Source organism: Osmerus eperlanus, chromosome 13 (genome assembly GCF_963692335.1).
Source record: "Osmerus eperlanus chromosome 13, fOsmEpe2.1, whole genome shotgun sequence".
In the NCBI taxonomy this organism is placed as follows: Eukaryota; Metazoa; Chordata; class Actinopteri; order Osmeriformes; family Osmeridae; genus Osmerus; species Osmerus eperlanus.
Window position 1 is genome coordinate 14,129,329 of NC_085030.1, and position 15,523 is coordinate 14,144,851.

Below are 15,523 nucleotides of genomic sequence, written 5' to 3' on the forward strand. Positions count from 1 at the left end.
CTGGATCCTGTTTATATAAATCTAATCACCAGATGAGCCCAGGGTCTTGCTGGAGGCCTGTGTCATGTTTGTCAGAATAACACACTTGTATGTAACACCACAACAGTACACAACCATACCTACCTACTCTACCTACAGTACCCTGGATGTGTGTGAAGGTGGGTGTGGGTTTGTGTGTGTGTGTGTGAGAGAGAGAGAGACCTGTTCTTCTCAGTCACAGACATTAATGGCAGCTTCAGTTGTACTTTCTAGAACTTCTGTGTCAGTGATGCCTTCCCTCTCCGCTGAGATATATTCACACACACACACTTCTGAATCCTCCAGAGTTATCTCACAGGGAGGGGATCCACCGTGCAGGGATAATGATGTTTCTTCTCCTTTTTCAGTGTTGCCCCTGGTGCTGTGTGTGAGTGTGTATGTATTCATGTGTTTGTGTGTGTGTGTGTCAGTGATTCCATGTATGTGTGTGTGTCCATCTGTGTAACAGTGTGTGTGTTTCCTCAACACTTGAACACTCTGAGGCAGCTTTAATGTCCCGTGAAAGCTCCTCATTTATAGACTGAGCTGGCTGTGTGCCCAAACATGGCACACACTCACAACCGATTCTACCCTGTGTGTTTCTAGCTCTGTGGGCAAGTGTGTGTGTGGGTGTGTATACATGTGTATGCAGTGCTGGTGTAGTGAGGCCACTGGCCCTGCTTCTCTGAGGGTAATTGAAATGGTGTCTGGAAGGGAAGAGTAATGGGAGTGCTAAGTGTTGGAGCGAGGGATGGAGGGTAAAGCTGGGATGTGATCCGGGGGCACCCACAGGGTTAGCTGGGGTGTGACGTGTAAAAGGACAGGAAAAACTTCATCCCATGTTTCTCCATGAAGGTATTACGCAACACTCTTTCATCTTAGAACATCCCGGTGCTTTAGATCACATCTGGATGTGTGTGTACACTTGGAAGAGTGTAAATTACGATTTATTCAGTTGTTTAAAACGGGTGAGAATAACAGGATACGTGGCTTCCTTAAGATGTCCCTGCATTGTGTGCGAGCGCGCGCGTGCAAGCGTGTGTGTTGGGCAACCGAATGATGTGCTGTGTGGTTTTCTTCTGGGTGCAAACACATTTTTCACAGAAGTGGGAATCAGAGAAGAAACAATAGTCAACCTCCCTCTCCTCCCTCTGCACCCCCCCCCACCCCCCCACATGCCTCTCCTCCCCCTGTTCTTTTGTCCTCCTGCCATCCTGCTATCCTCCCACTTCCTTGGCAAACAGCACAGTTCGGGCTGTTGACACAACATAAACATTGGGAGAGACACAAATGTACAAAGCAGCCCAAAATGCACTTAAACAAAGGAAGCTGTCTCTGAAGTTACAGACAAGTGTGTGCGTCTCTGTTCAAGGAAGAGTGTGTGTGTGTGTTTGTCTACGGAGAGGTTAGGGTGTGTGTGTGTTAGTCTACGGGGAGGTTAGGGTGTGTGTGTGTTTGTCTACAGAGTAGTTAGGGTGTGTGTGTGTTAGTCTACACAGAAGTTTGTTTTTGTTGAGGCACTGTTGAAGGTAAATCACTAGTTCAGACTGGCTGACGGCTTCTATACATACACAAGTCCAGGACAAGCAAGACACCCCAACACCAACCTTAACAGCAGCCTGTAGTAGACATACCTGTACCAGCCAGGTCCACACATGCCCCTCTGCTAGTGCCGCCTTGCAAGGACATCAGGGGGCAGAGTTTGGGTCACGAAGAGGGATGGATTCCTGGACCCCTCAGCTGCTCCGAGCCCTCTGTCTGCATGCTGCCTGTGTTGTGGTGGGACTCTACAAAAGCACAAAGAGTTCCAGGAGAGCCTGTCCACGGTTCTTAACCAGTAGTTCACAAATATTTGTCAGCGACCCACCGTCCACCAACCCTAACCTCAACCGTATAGCTGTGTAGGAGTGTACACCCACGCAGACACCCCCACACACACGTACACGCATGCACAAACACAAGCTTTTATATTTATATATTTTGCTATATGAAAACAAGCACGCACACCCAGCCCAGTGTTCCATGACCCTGTCCCAGGAGGGCTCTGAGGTTAGAGGCAGAACCAGGGGGCACACAGCTGTGTTTGCCCTTGCCCAGCCCTGGTAGGCCCCGGCTGGGTAAGCTGCCAGTCACATACAGGCCCTCTGGAGGACGTTCAGCTTCCCAGCTCACACTGGTACTCTCCCAGCACACTGGTACCCTGGCGGGCTGCCGTCCAGGTCCTGACCTGGGCCAGAGAGAGAGGGAGAGGGAGGGTAGGAAGGCAGGGATGGAGGGGGAGGGAGAGCAAGAGGGGAAAACAGAAACCCAGACCCTAGAGAAAGGGAGAGACAGCAAAATAAAGACTCAGGGGTTGTGTGTGTGTGTGTGTGTGCGCGTGCACGCCAGCCTCACTGTTGCAGACAGAGAACGTTCCTGGTGTATGTGTTTTGGCGTTGCGTGAAGATGGATGTGTCCGGTTCCTAGTCCTGGTATTTTCACATGCCACTTTCACCCCTGAACACTACCACCCCACGGTCAATAGGCTTACGCAACCCAGGAGTGAAGCCTCTGCTTCGAATGCAGAACAGCATTGAAGTGTAGGCCTCTCTCTCTCTCTACCTACACCAGCTTTATGTACAAGTAGCTGAATCAACCTGTCATGGACAGTGTCTTTGAGGAGGGTGAGTTATCTGTCTGTTCTGAGGCAGGCAGAAGCAGTAGCTCCACTTGACTGACTTATAACACATGACTGGGAGGATTACAGAGCGCTCACCACCTGACAGGAATGGGATTGGGATCCTTGGAGACCACACCCTCAACACACTCTCCTTCTTTCTCTTTTTAACTCTCTTCTCTATATCTGTGTTATTTATTTCTGTCCATTCTCTCCCCCCCACACACATAGTCAACACACACCAAATACAAATATGTAACCCGCCCCAGACACACACACCAACTCCCCCGGACTCCCCCAACCATCTCTGTCTCCCACACACACTTCCTGTGTTAATCCTTCGTTCATTCCTGAGATGCAGCTCCTCAGATTGGCTCTCCTATCATCAACAATGCCTCCAGTCAGCCCCCCGGGAGGGGGGGGACGAGAGAGGGAGGGAAAGAGAGAGAGAGAGAGAGAGAGAGAGAGAGAGAGAGAGAGAGAGAGAGAGGGAGAGGGAGAGAGAGGGAGAGAGAGGCAAATGGAACAAAAGAGACTTAAAATGACACCTGTGACATAATCTAGATACCCATCCCTCTGCCGCTTTCCATCTCTCTCTCTCTCTCTCCCCCCCTCTCTCGCCCCCTCTCCCTCCCCATGTACCCAGCCTCCTTGTCACTCAGCAGAGGTCTGCTAGGTTACAGATAAGGGGTCTCTCCGGGGGAAGATCCTCTTAAAGGGATGTTTGATCCTAGGACTTCAGAAGCATAACCTTTAATGAGGTTCTGTAACTTAAAGCCCTTAGCAGATCTGACCTCCCCCTTAAGACACTTGCTATGAGTGGGTTGATGGGTTTCAGGAATGCCAGGTCATCTGTTAATGTTGTTACGAGAACTGTCACAGCCACAAGCCCAACTGGGCTGCTGTCTTGTAACTGGGAAGAAATGGATAGCTCGTCTTTCCTAGATTTGTTTATCTGGTATTTCTACTGAGTTTGTTTTGTTGGAAATGTCCTCCAATTTGTTGTTTTATATATCTCAAACCAATCTGAACATGTCAAAGCTGTCAGTGTGTTTTACTAGGCTCAATGGAGGAATAGAGTTACGTTGTGCTGCTACCTGCTGGACACAATGAGAACTTGCAGAGTTGAATAAGAACACTAAGGACTGTGTGATGTAAAGATGCACTGAAATTACACTCAAAACACTTGTGTTGAACATTATAACCAACAAAAACGACAAGGTTAAATGTATAAAATAACATACTTACAAATAAATCACCAACCCTAACATGTTCATGGTCTTCTCGTGTCTCCAGGTTCCTTCAATGCAAGCTTACGACCACCAGAGACCCTGTTCAAGGTGATCTTCTGGTTGGGCTACTTCAACAGCTGCCTGAACCCCATCATCTACCCCTGCTACAGCCGCGAGTTCAAGCTGGCCTTCATTCGCATCCTACGCTGCCAGTGTCACCGCAGGAAACGCCCAGGCTGGCGGGCCTACCAGTACCGCTCGTCCCACCTGCAGTCCTCCGTACACTCCCGCAAGGGCTCAACCGAGCACACCTCCGGGTGTCTGAACGGGAGCCAGCGCACCCTGCCCTCCTCCCCCAGCCCCAGCCCCAGCCCAGGGTACCTGGCCAAGGGGCTGGCCACCTGCCCCGAGGGGGAGGCGCTGTTCATCTGGAGGAGCACATCCTCCCCTCCCGCCTCCCCCTCTCCCACCCTCCTGCCAGGGGCTCCCACTGACCGCCAGCAGGGGACGTTGAGGGGGGAGGCGGGGGGGAGGAGGGCCAGGGAAGGAGGGTTCGCCTTCACCTTCGGACAGGCCGGGGGCAGGGAGGCGGGGGAGAGCGGGAGGGTTGTTCCGGAGAACAAAGTGTGACTCTGAGCTTTGCCAAGTTTGGAGACGTTTGAGGGGATCGTCCTCATGGTGTTCCAAATGGACAAAAGATCTGAATCTCAAACTGAGATTTATGTTCCACAGTTAAGCCGTTCCTGACAGGGATTTGAATGGAAATGGAGAGACATGAGGAGACTCATGCTGGTCCCACCGCAGAGGAGAGGCAGAGACAACCCTGCCACAACATCAAACCTACTACATTTCCCAGAGGTCTTCAGGATGGAGTTAAGCCAGCAAATCAGCAGGGATTAACCACACATACTGAGTGAGTGGATTGGGTTTCAGTAAGAGACAGATGCATGTATATACCTAGACAGTACTGGTTCTGTCAAGATGCCTGAGTACCACAGTTTAGGAGGAAGAGGAGGAGGTTAAATGAGTCAACTAAGGAGAGTGGTCGTGTAACACGTTTTGTGAAATGGGAGATGATATTGTGTTGTGTCACTGTCACTCTATGTTTATGCATAATATGTTTGGGTAAATAAAGTATAACCTGATTCCTATGGTGATTCCTTGGGTTTAGTGGCTACAGTAGCGTGTTGCGATCTGAAGGAGTCGTAATAACCCACAAATTACAAGAACACATACACTTAACACGGCACAACTATGACAACAAATGCGTTACGTGCCTCAAGTGTGGCAACACTTGCGTAAGTCGGTTACCAGGCGATGGGCTCACAAGAGTGTCACTCTGAATCATCAAGCTCAACCTGTCAACAAGGCCATTAGACAACCCCGGCAGTGATAAGACATCTGTGTTCCGTTCCTCCTGATCACCTGTTGTCAAGGCAGACAGCGGGCCCTGCTCCAGCGATCCAGATGAAGTGGACGTGAGGAGAGTGCTGAGAACAAACACCCCAGAGAGGCCTGGGGGGGAGGTGGGGAGGGAGGGCAGGGGAGGGAGGGGGTTAGGGTGGACAGGCTCAGCTTTACGACCCAGTGAGGCAGACTGGGTCGATGTGAGCTGAGCCTGCAGTGCTGCGTATCTGCTTCACACCAGCCAACCACAGGTTAATGGTTGACCTGGGAAGGTGTGACTGTCCATGGACACCCAGAGGTGGGGTGTGTGTGTTACAAGGTGTGGGCAGGCTCCTGTGAGGAGACAGATTATCGTGTCGTCACAGCACAGAGGCTGTGCTAGTCTCCTCTTTGTCTCCCAGACTTCTGCATGTTCTGTCGCTGTGGAGAGAGACTCGTCTGCAGAGAGACAAGTACGCAAGGAGGGACATACACTTCTGAGCACACGGCCTGTTCTATAGATCTACAAGGACCACTGTGCAGTCAAGAAGAGAGAGTGAAGGAGTCAGCACAGTAGACAGAAAAGGATTCTGCTACACTTAACATTGCGATAAAAACCTCTGTAACCTATCTGAACTTCTCCTCGGTCGGGGATGTATTGACACAGCCTCCAGCCTGTCTTTATGGAAGTGAATGACCTGTGTTTCCTGTCACTATGTTGTGTCTCCCCGCCTACAACAACTCATCGGACAACCACAGCCTTCCTCTCGACAGCAGCTCCACGTCCCTGTTCCACAGCACCTCAGCCAGGGTCTGCGTCACCTTCCTCCTCCTCCCCATCCCCATCTTCGCCGTCCTCGGCAACCTCCTCGTCGCCGTTTCCGTGGCGTGCTTCCGGAAGCTCAGGACTCCCACCAACGCCTTCGCGGTCTCCCTGGCCATGGCGGACTTCCTGGTCGCCGTGCTGGTGATGCCGTTCAGCCTGGCGCGCTCCGTGGACCACTGGCGTTTCGGCAGGACGTTCTGCACCGCCCACTTCCTGTTGGACGTGACGCTGTGCACGTCGTCCATCTTCAACCTGAGCTGCGTGGCGTTGGATCGTTACCTGGCGGTCTGCGAGCCGCTGCACTACCCCGCCCGCATGGCGCGCCGACGGGTGATCCTGCTGCTGCTCCTCTGCTGGATTCTTCCTCTCCTCATCTCCTCGCTCTGCGTCTTCCTGGGCATGTACTCCGGACCTGCAGGCCCAGGCTGGTACTGCGGTCGCCAGGAACACATGCACCGGCAGTCCTGCCTGGCCGCCTTCTACACCCCGTACGCCGTCGCCTCCTCTACCCTTTCCTTCTTCATCCCCGTGGGATTCATGATCTTCGCATACGGGAGGATCTTCCTGGCTGCCAACCGCCAGGCGAGGTGGATCCATGCCATGGAGCACCAGGCTGGGCAGCTCCACGACTCAAGACCCAGGCTTCACCAAGGGCCTTCAAGTGGGGACCAAGAAAGGCTCTCCGTGCCAGGCCATCAATCTGGGAACTTTCAGGACTCAATCCCCAGGCTTCATCTGGGCCTTTCCAGGCAAGGCCATCAGAACTCCATGAGGAAAGAAAGGAAGGCAGCCCGGATGCTGGGTCTGATCATGGGGGTCTTCCTGCTCTGCTGGTTCCCTTTCTTCACGGTCAACATGGTACACCCTCTGTGGGGCTACATCGTCAGCCCCGTCCTCCTGGAGGCCTTCCTGTGGCTGGGGTACGCCAACTCCTCCCTCAACCCCTTCCTCTACGCCTCCTTCAACAGACACTTCCGATGCGCCTTCACCTCCATCTTGGGAAGTGCCATGCTGGGAAGGAAGTTGGGGGCGTGTCTGGAATACTTGCGCAAAGGCAGGGAAGCTCAGGCAACCGTTGCCCCAGCAACTATCTCGAACTGACTCAATCAACTTTGTTTACTTTGTATCCATTTGAATAAATACTATTTTAATAAAACTTACTTGAATTGATATAAGGTAAGAAATAAAAAAGCACAAGAATTATGCAAGAATGCTGAGTCATTGAGTCTGGGGGAGGAGGGGGAGGAGGTGAGGATAGGGGGAGGAGGGGAGGAGAGGGAGGATGGATGGTGAGGCGGGGAGGGGGGGAGAGGGGAGGGAAAGGAGAGGAGGTAGTGGAGAGGATGGATGGTGGGGAGGGTGAGGAGAGAAGGGGAGCTGACAACTCCTGGGAACTGTTTTCAGATCCATCACCTGAGCATCGTAGACGTGGTGTTTGAGCTGGCTCGGCTGGGCATGATCCCTGCAAAGAAAATATCTCCAGCTATTTTTAGATCCGGCCCATTCCAAAGAAAGAATTTCAAAGCAATACATTTAGTTTATCTGCTGTAATTCAACAAGAAACATATCATTCTTATCCCTGGGGCGTTTCAGGCGAAAACATCTAAGAGGATTTTGATTTCCCTGACTGTCAAGTTCCATTTATCTGAACCTCATAAATAACTGTCTCATCTACAGTGGTGAGCCTCAGCACTGGAGATGAGGTTCGGAAATGTGTGTCAGTTGCCAAGAGTTTAACCCTTTGTTTTTCTTCGGATCATTCTGACCCATCAGTTATTGTGACCCACCGTCGTATTACGACAACTTTACCGCATACAAAAACAAAGTGAAGCATTTTCTTTTAACCGTTGGGCTGTCTCAGACTCGCCACATTGCGAAGGTCAAAAGAAAATTATTTTTATTTGTTTTTGTATTGGGTAAAATTGTCTAAACACAACGATGGTTCGTTATGAACCTTTGGGTCATGTGAGCCGAAGGCAGCACAAGGGTTCAAGTTTACTGTGTAACATCCTACACAATATGGTATCTGGTGTTTGTAATCATTTGCAACAACTTTGAGCTAAAACCGTTTTATGGAAGGAGGAGGGGTGTATTATATTCTAATACACGATCTGCATTGAATTATCAATCAAGTTTATGTCTGGTTTCGTAAATCAAACAGAAGATCGACCTGCCCCAACGTGTAACCACCTGTGTGGTGTTCAAATCCAGTGGCAGCAACCCGTGTAGTCACCCGTTTCGTAAAACAACAGTACCTGAGGGTGAACTGAAGGAATGAAGCCACAGTTGACGCCTTTGCTGTGTGGCCAACCTAAACACTCAACAATGCTGCTCTGTCAGGAAAGTAACGCTGATTGCTGGGGCAGAACCAGACCTGAAGCTGCATACTTGTAGCCCTCCGTCACAGGGCGACAGGAAGACACTTCCTTCTGGGGCCTCGGGGTGTGTGTGTATGCGTGTTAAAGTGCCTCAGATGTGTGTGTGTGTGCGTGTGTGGGTAACGTGAGTCGGTATCTGAGTCAGAATCCATGAGAACAGAGGTGTGTGCGCGTGCGATTGTGTGCGTGCGATTGTGTGTGTGCGATTGTGTGTGGGTGTGTGTGTGTGACGTCACCACACCTCTTCTCTCTCTCTCCCACACTCCTCTCTCAGTACCGTCTTCCTTCAACCACACCATGGCCTTCTCTGGGACTTACGAGCTGGAAAGCCAGCAGAACTACGAGGAGTTCCTGGCAGCCATTGGTAGGTCTACATCTTACCTTCAATCAGAATCAGAATTCGGTTTATTCGCCATGTATGTTAAACAAACACAGAATTTACTGTGGCAGGGAGGTGCAAAACACTAAACATATACAGATCTTAAATTAAGTAAAAGTACAAAAGTTTAACTATTTCTAAGAACTAAACAATCTAAGAATACAACAATGTAAATATAAAATAAAATATATATAAAAATAAGAATAGAATGAGCAGCGTGAATGGTCAACATAGTGCAATCGGATACTGAGATAAAGTGGCTTATGCATACTGAATTGCCATTAGATGGACTTATAATAGTTAAACCCGGCTAGATGAACAATATTTTCGACTGAACATAAACTGTGTATAGCAGAGAACTTATTACCTAAATGCCTGCCTTCTTCATTTTTTAAACGTTCTAATCTTAACCCAACCTTGTGTAGCCTAGCCTAGCTTAATTTTGATTGCTTACTTGCAGGGTTGCTAAATGCTAAAACGGACTACAAGGTTGTGAGTGAGGTGAGTCAGGAGGGTCAGAAGTTCACCTGGACCCAGAAGATCCCTAACTGGACCTGGACCAATATTTTCACCATCGGACAAGAGAGTGAACTGGACACTATGCTAGGGACCAAGTTTATGGTAAGACAGCATTTAAAAAAATATATATTTTACAGTACCAGTCAAAAGTTTGGACACATTTTCCCATGAATGTGTCCAAACTTTTGACTGGTACCGTATGTCAGAGAAATATTGTCTACAAATGTTGTACTTGTTGTAATTGTTTTATAAAGATCAGAGGTTATAATCCATATGTGATCAGAAATGTCAGGCGAGCTGTATGCAACCTGCAGCCCATAAGCAGTCTGCAGCTGAATCCTCACTTCCTCACAGGCAGAACACCAATCTAAACTGCAGGATGCTGACAAATACAACTAACTGCTCTCTGTTTGTCCCTCCTAGGCCACCCCCACCATGGATGGGGGCAAACTTACTATCTTGTTTCCAGACTATGTGTTCACAGCTGAGATGGATGGAGAAAAGCTAGTCATGGTGAGAGATTTGTGAATCTGGCGTGAATATAGACAATCAGTTGTACATTGTCTCCTCTGACCTGAGACAAGATTATGATCAAATCGGAGTATACGCTGTTAAACGTAACTATATTATACCATATACATACATACAACATCATAGCGCCTCTTTAACTCGCGGTCACACACTGACAACATTTGAACAGGAATCTCTCAAACTATGTCTATCTTTCTCCTACTCTCCCTTTCTCCCCGAATGCAGCATTGTGTAACACCAGGAGAGAAGAGCGTGACGTTCTCCAGGATCAACAGGAGGATATAAATGTTACGACTCCCTCCCAGCAGTTTCTGACAGTAGCGACTAACGGCAAACCTGCCCGAGCAGATCCCTGAACTCAGGCGAAACTCTTCTGTTCTCACATACACTCGACTTGAATTTGCTTAAGCGAAATTGATCAAATAATATACATTTCCTGTAATTATTGCGTGATTCCCAGGTCTAGAACTTACGGCGAAGTTAGAAACGTGACTTTTAATATCCAGAACAGGTTGTTAACTCTTAGCTATTGCTCTCTTAAGCCTACACAAGATTGTACGGTTCTCGCTCTTTTTCTTCGACCAATACAAAGTCGCCCTGTAGCGATCTCTCCCGTTTCCAGATTTTTGTTATAAACTGAACAATGATGTACATTACATTATCCATAGGGAACTGACAGATCAAGTATTCATCTGTTAAGATTAACGACTACCAAGCAAACCGACAGACAATTGAGTAGGCCCACATTTTAACCCTCGTGCTGCCTTCGGGTCACATGACCCAAAGGTTCATAACGAACCATAGTTGTGTTTACCCAATTTTACCCAATACAAAAACAAATTAAAATAATTTTCTTTTAACCTTTGCAATGTGGGGGGTCTGAGACAGCCTAGCTGTTAAAAGAAAATGCTTCACTTTGTCTTTGTATGCGGTAAATTTGTCGCAATACGACGGTGGGTCACAATGACTGATGGGTCAGAATGACCCGAAGATAACACAAGGGTTAATGTAGCGACAAATGGCTAATTAGCCAGCCTAGCTAATGTAGCTAGCTACTGCTCAAATCCCTTACTAGATAGCTAGCTACTTTTACTATGTGAGTTAGATCAACCTTACCTTCGTAATTGTCAATGTAGCTCGAAGCGTACAATTTTAACAACTTGTTCTCTCTTCCTTGAAGGGCAGCAACATAGAATCCTATCGTCAATTATCACTTTGGGAAGATCACCCAAACTCGCTATTTTATGTGAGATAATTTACGTAACTGCTAGCTGCTTTACACTGTTCATGAAAAGTATCCTAACACAGACGGATTGTATAATGAACCAACTTTGTATCATGAATAAATGTCCTATGCATTTGTTGTGGATCCTGCTACATCTTCTTGTTAAGATTACACCAAATCAAAACATGATGTCAGGGATCTCAAAGTCACAAAATATCAATGGGTGTTTGCAAATCATTTCAGGAACACAGCACATATATACCAGGAAAACTTTATTTCTCTTGCTTTTACTAGACAGCTTGGTTACTGAGGAACACAGAGGGACATGTTCACACTGCCCCTAGTGGCAGGATGAATATATAGCATGTCAACCCAATGCAGAAGGGCCTGGCTGCCCTTAAGACTCAGATCCTCTTGCTGTAGTAGTAACAGATAGAACTTCCTTTCTTGGTGAAGATTGTATTGGTCTGGGAGGGGAGCAGAAAGTTGAGACGGCCAGAGTGAAACATTGAAATTTCAGTAATTTGCCATTTAGTGTTACATCTCTCCTGTTTGAGTATCTCTCCTCTCAATCTTTAAGTCTCTCACTACTCTTGCTCTCTACTTTTGTGAATGTCTCTCTGTCTCTCTCTCACCTCAATCAGCTCGTCACCATTCACTTCAGCGGTGTAAAGATAGAGAGGATACTGGATCTTCAGCTTCCCTTCTTCGATGGTGGGGGTGGTCTGATAAACACAAACACAGTAGTAGAAAACATAACTTCCTGTCCACAAAGTAATTATTTGTAACAAATGAATAATTAATTACCATGAACTTGACACCGTTGACAGACGTCAGCTCACAGTGCTCCCCGACAGTGAAGGTGTTTGTCCAGCTGCGGTTCTTGAACTGTTTGGTCAAGGTGAAGTCATCATTCTGGTTGATCTCGGTCACCCACATGTCGTCAATACCCTTCTTGACGAGGTCATTATTGAGTCCTACGAAAGGGATCACAGGACAGATACTAGGATCAGGTGAAACATAGGTGTGACTTCAGCACAGGACTGTGTTTGTGTGTGATATTTCTTTTTCTCTTTGTTTCAGTAACAAAAAAAGTAAATCTGAGAACACAAGAATATCAAGAACAAAACTATATCTTACCATGCAGTTGCATATACTCATCAAAGTTCTCCTTTCTCACCATCTGGTATTTCCCGGTGAAGGACATGGCTGATTAGAGGAGCTTTGTCGGAGGACAAGATGAGGAGCTCAATGTGTCTCAGCAGACTGGTGCAGAACTGTGGTTGTCTGCATGTTTTATACCTCCTGACTTCTCTAGTAGAAGCACCCAGCCCCAACCAGCTCCTACCCTCCCCTCCTAAAACACACAAATGCTTAAACAAAAATCCAGGCCAGGAGCAATAACAACTGGTATTAATCTGTCCTGCCATGCTGGTTTTAAATAGACCCAGGTGAATATTCAAAATTAAAACGGGAATTTTCCTCACAATCAAAATAGACAGACTGTCTCAGATGAGTAGCAGTTGAAACACCCAGGTACCATTCCCTGTGGGAAACAGGAACATAACTGATCACATTTGAACTGTTTTTGCATTTTCAAACGCACCCCCCCCCCCCCCCCCCCCAGTTAGAGTCCTGTAGCCTGGGTATGGAGAGAGTGGGGCGGGCCAGGTAGGGGAGAGGAGACATACCGACACATAGGTCAAGATGCCACCCTCAATTTACACAGGGATTTGAATCCCAAAGAGAAGCAAATGTCTCCTACCACACCACCCTAGGCTGCCCCCCTTGATGTCGATTTTCAGTATTTAAGAGAGAGCATCCGCACTCCTCTGAACTGCATCTTCACCTCTCAGCTTGAACCTCGCCAGCTCCTGCTCTACAATGTTCAAGGGAACGTATGAAGTGGAGTCGGTGGAGAAGAGGGATGAGTTCTGGGAGGCCTTAGGTGGGTAATCAGCTGTTGTCACCTGCATAGGTCTTTATTTACCCGATACTGATACAAAGGACCTTTATTCCACATGGACATTGTCGAGGAATAGTTTTGTAATGTTGGAGAACATTTCTGGTTTGCCACGCAGATAATGGGAATCATTTAAAACAGGAAAGAGAGTATAACATGTTTTTAAATTGTATATAAATACTTCTCCCAAGTCCAGTCAGTTTGAGTGTTTCCTCCAGGTTTCATAGTGAACTTGACTGTTTTCTTGCAGGCTCAGGTAAACCCGAGACCATGGAAAAGGTGACGGAGCTGTCTCAAACTGGAATGGAAATCACCTGGACTCGGCCCGAAGGTCCAAGAAACTGGACAAACAAGTTCACAATTGGCAAGGAGTGCGAGCTCACCACCAGAAGAGGGTTAATTTTCAAGGTAAGAAAGTTTAAGACGTGTCTGTATACTGTCCTCGTGGTCATTTCCTTCTGACCTAAAAACACACTGCATGACACCGCTATCTCAATAGAATTTTCGGAATGTGTGCCGACTGAATACAATTTAACGTAACGTAGTGCCAAGACCTTCGAAGGTCGGTGCAATATTCATCGCTGCGAATATTGTACCGTATGTACTGAAATTCACGATCAGCACTTTCAACACTTGAATCATTGAGGAAAGAGTAAATAATCTGTCTCTTATTGTTTCTTAACTCAGGCTATTCCCGCCTACATGATGGGGACTCTTATCGTCCAGTTTCCAGCCTTCCTCTTTACAGCACAGATAGTTGAAGGAAAGCTAATTGAGGTGAGCATGAGATATGTAGTTATCAGTGTTCAGTGTAAATATTCAATAACTGCTTTCCTTTTTAACAGTCATAAAAACTATTGTTAGATAATTAGATTTTTCTCCACTGTTACATTTCATCTCAATTTGGTATGACATTGAAAACATGTCTCGTTATGATCGAACACCATATTGGCATTTTCTTGTTTTTTTATACTCCATCCTAACTGACCATCTCTCCCAACTGTAGACATACACTGTACCTGGGGAGAAAGGAGTGACCATGAAGAAAGTCAGCATTCAAATCTAAAGCCGTTGGTCTACATTCTCACCACTAGGGGGCGGGTGTCTCTGATGTCTAAATGCCCCGTGTGTAAAACAGCGACATCTAGCGGCTGTTTAGATTGTTGACGCTGGGAGAATTGACTGTCCTTAGCCATACCAGAAAACTGGAAATCTATTCCGTTTCCTTGTTGTCAGCAATTCAGACCATACATTTCATAGACTGTATTACTCAAATAAAACTACCCAAATTTGAAAAAGTATTGTGTTGTCGGTTGCTGTTGCCTTGTAAAGTTACTAGTTTCTCAGAGAAAACTCAGTGACCGACAAGGCTAGAAGCCACACAGACTCATGGATCTTGTTGCCTCGAGTAACGAGCCCAGTAAATTATTCTGCACGCGCACACAGACTAGTTCATCTAAAGAACTCCTGAAGCTGTACAAACTGAAAGTTGAAGTAACACTACAGACAACATGCTGGGAGGGAAACAGTTGAACAAAACGGCTAGAAAGAAAAACATGCAACAACACATCATTTGTTTCCAATGTAAATCCTACACAGTGGTTTTGTCTTCAATTCGCACAAGGCTGGTCCTCAGAGCACATGGAAATGCAGGGATGGTCTTGGCCAGGGCCCTGTTCAACACCACAGTGACCCCCTCACTATGAGCCACACTAAAGAGAGGCTGGATTGTCCAGAGCACAGTGGAACACCAGGGTCCCCTCAGAGACCCACTCAGAGACATGCAGTGTGTTGGGAGGGGGGGGGGGGGGGCAAGGGGCAGGGGGGCAGGAGGATAATTTACAAGCAGAATGTAAACCATGATGTCAGTGTAGTGTGATAGACAGGGTGACAGTGTATGCTTGGGAGATATAATGTGTGTATTAATAAAGAGAATTTGTGTAATAGTACCAAGTGAGTTATGAATAGGTCTCAATATGACAGACCCCCATGCTACATTCAATGCTGTGAGAGAAGAGAAGGGCTAGGAAGGAGAGAGAGGAGGGATGGAGGACAGGAGGAAGGAGAGAGAGGAGGGATGAGAACAGGAGGAAGGAGAGAGAGCTCATCATTGTAGTGTATGATCCGTAACCTATAGTCACACTCAGCCAAGCTGGACCTGTTTAAACACTCTTACATTACAACTTTCTGCAAAATCACTGAGGTAACGTGACAGGAAAGGTACAAGGGTGAACATTAATGTTTGTTATTGTTATGTGATGAAATAAAACTTCCGTAAATGAAAGAGTGTTGTCAGACATTGTTGTCAGATGGTTCTCAGTAGCAGGTGGGACCAGAGTCCCAGAGATCATGATACCTGTATCGATCTAATGGTATCATTACCCAACTTTGTTTCATGAAAAAATGTCCT

The 15,523-nt window shown here is 47.3% G+C and overlaps 5 protein-coding genes across 5 annotated transcripts; 4 read left to right on the plus strand and 1 right to left on the minus strand.

Moving 5' to 3' along the window:
- Nucleotides 1-3,963: 3,963 nt before the first annotated feature.
- On the plus strand, nucleotides 3,964-5,041 carry LOC134032471 (alpha-1B adrenergic receptor-like; the record flags this gene model as incomplete). Its single annotated transcript, XM_062476442.1, has 1 exon — nucleotides 3,964-5,041. A coding segment is annotated over one exon (573 nt), but the record flags the coding sequence as incomplete, so codon positions are not given.
- A 966-nt stretch (nucleotides 5,042-6,007) lies between these two features.
- LOC134032881 (5-hydroxytryptamine receptor 4-like) lies at nucleotides 6,008-7,227 on the plus strand. Its single transcript, XM_062476937.1, has 2 exons — nucleotides 6,008-6,759; nucleotides 6,868-7,227. The coding sequence occupies exons 1-2, from the start codon at nucleotides 6,008-6,010 to the stop codon at nucleotides 7,217-7,219; spliced, it is 1,104 nt and encodes a 367-aa protein (XP_062332921.1). The 3' UTR covers nucleotides 7,220-7,227.
- A 1,480-nt stretch (nucleotides 7,228-8,707) lies between these two features.
- LOC134032702 (gastrotropin-like) lies at nucleotides 8,708-11,294 on the plus strand. Its single transcript, XM_062476727.1, has 4 exons — nucleotides 8,708-8,860; nucleotides 9,336-9,496; nucleotides 9,818-9,907; nucleotides 10,151-11,294. Exons 1-4 carry the CDS (start codon nucleotides 8,794-8,796, stop codon nucleotides 10,208-10,210), a joined length of 378 nt encoding a protein of 125 aa, XP_062332711.1. The 5' UTR covers nucleotides 8,708-8,793; the 3' UTR covers nucleotides 10,211-11,294.
- Nucleotides 11,295-11,407: 113 nt separating this feature from the next.
- LOC134032703 (gastrotropin-like) lies at nucleotides 11,408-12,577 on the minus strand. The gene is made up of 4 exons (XM_062476728.1): nucleotides 12,291-12,577; nucleotides 11,958-12,127; nucleotides 11,786-11,875; nucleotides 11,408-11,617 (listed from the first exon to the last, which is right to left on the minus strand). The coding sequence occupies exons 1-4, from the start codon at nucleotides 12,355-12,357 to the stop codon at nucleotides 11,555-11,557; spliced, it is 390 nt and encodes a 129-aa protein (XP_062332712.1). The 5' UTR covers nucleotides 12,358-12,577; the 3' UTR covers nucleotides 11,408-11,554.
- Nucleotides 12,107-14,872, plus strand: LOC134032704 (gastrotropin-like). The gene is made up of 5 exons (XM_062476729.1): nucleotides 12,107-12,419; nucleotides 13,007-13,098; nucleotides 13,364-13,521; nucleotides 13,801-13,890; nucleotides 14,120-14,872. Exons 2-5 carry the CDS (start codon nucleotides 13,035-13,037, stop codon nucleotides 14,177-14,179), a joined length of 372 nt encoding a protein of 123 aa, XP_062332713.1. The 5' UTR covers nucleotides 12,107-12,419; nucleotides 13,007-13,034; the 3' UTR covers nucleotides 14,180-14,872.
- The last annotated feature ends 651 nt before the right edge of the window (nucleotides 14,873-15,523 follow it).

Bases quoted from the DNA above. Each gene is read 5' to 3' on its own strand.
- LOC134032703 (XM_062476728.1), bottom strand. From the start codon at position 12,357: ATGTCCTTCACCGGGAAATACCAGATGGTGAGAAAGGAGAACTTTGAT. The intron at 12,128-12,290 runs GTAAGATATAGT...TCCCTTTCGTAG, and splicing joins TGAGTATATGCAACTGCATG to GACTCAATAATGACCTCGTC. The intron at 11,876-11,957 runs GTAATTAATTAT...TGTGTTTATCAG, and splicing joins TCAACGGTGTCAAGTTCATG to ACCACCCCCACCATCGAAGA.
- LOC134032702 (XM_062476727.1), top strand. From the start codon at position 8,794: ATGGCCTTCTCTGGGACTTACGAGCTGGAAAGCCAGCAGAACTACGAG. The intron at 9,497-9,817 runs GTAAGACAGCAT...TGTCCCTCCTAG, and splicing joins TGCTAGGGACCAAGTTTATG to GCCACCCCCACCATGGATGG. The intron at 9,908-10,150 runs GTGAGAGATTTG...CCCCGAATGCAG, and splicing joins ATGGAGAAAAGCTAGTCATG to CATTGTGTAACACCAGGAGA.
- LOC134032704 (XM_062476729.1), top strand. From the start codon at position 13,035: ATGTTCAAGGGAACGTATGAAGTGGAGTCGGTGGAGAAGAGGGATGAG. The intron at 13,099-13,363 runs GTGGGTAATCAG...GTTTTCTTGCAG, and splicing joins TGAGTTCTGGGAGGCCTTAG to GCTCAGGTAAACCCGAGACC. The intron at 13,522-13,800 runs GTAAGAAAGTTT...TTCTTAACTCAG, and splicing joins GAAGAGGGTTAATTTTCAAG to GCTATTCCCGCCTACATGAT.
- LOC134032881 (XM_062476937.1), top strand. From the start codon at position 6,008: ATGTTGTGTCTCCCCGCCTACAACAACTCATCGGACAACCACAGCCTT. The intron at 6,760-6,867 runs GCTTCACCAAGG...GGGCCTTTCCAG, and splicing joins CTCCACGACTCAAGACCCAG to GCAAGGCCATCAGAACTCCA.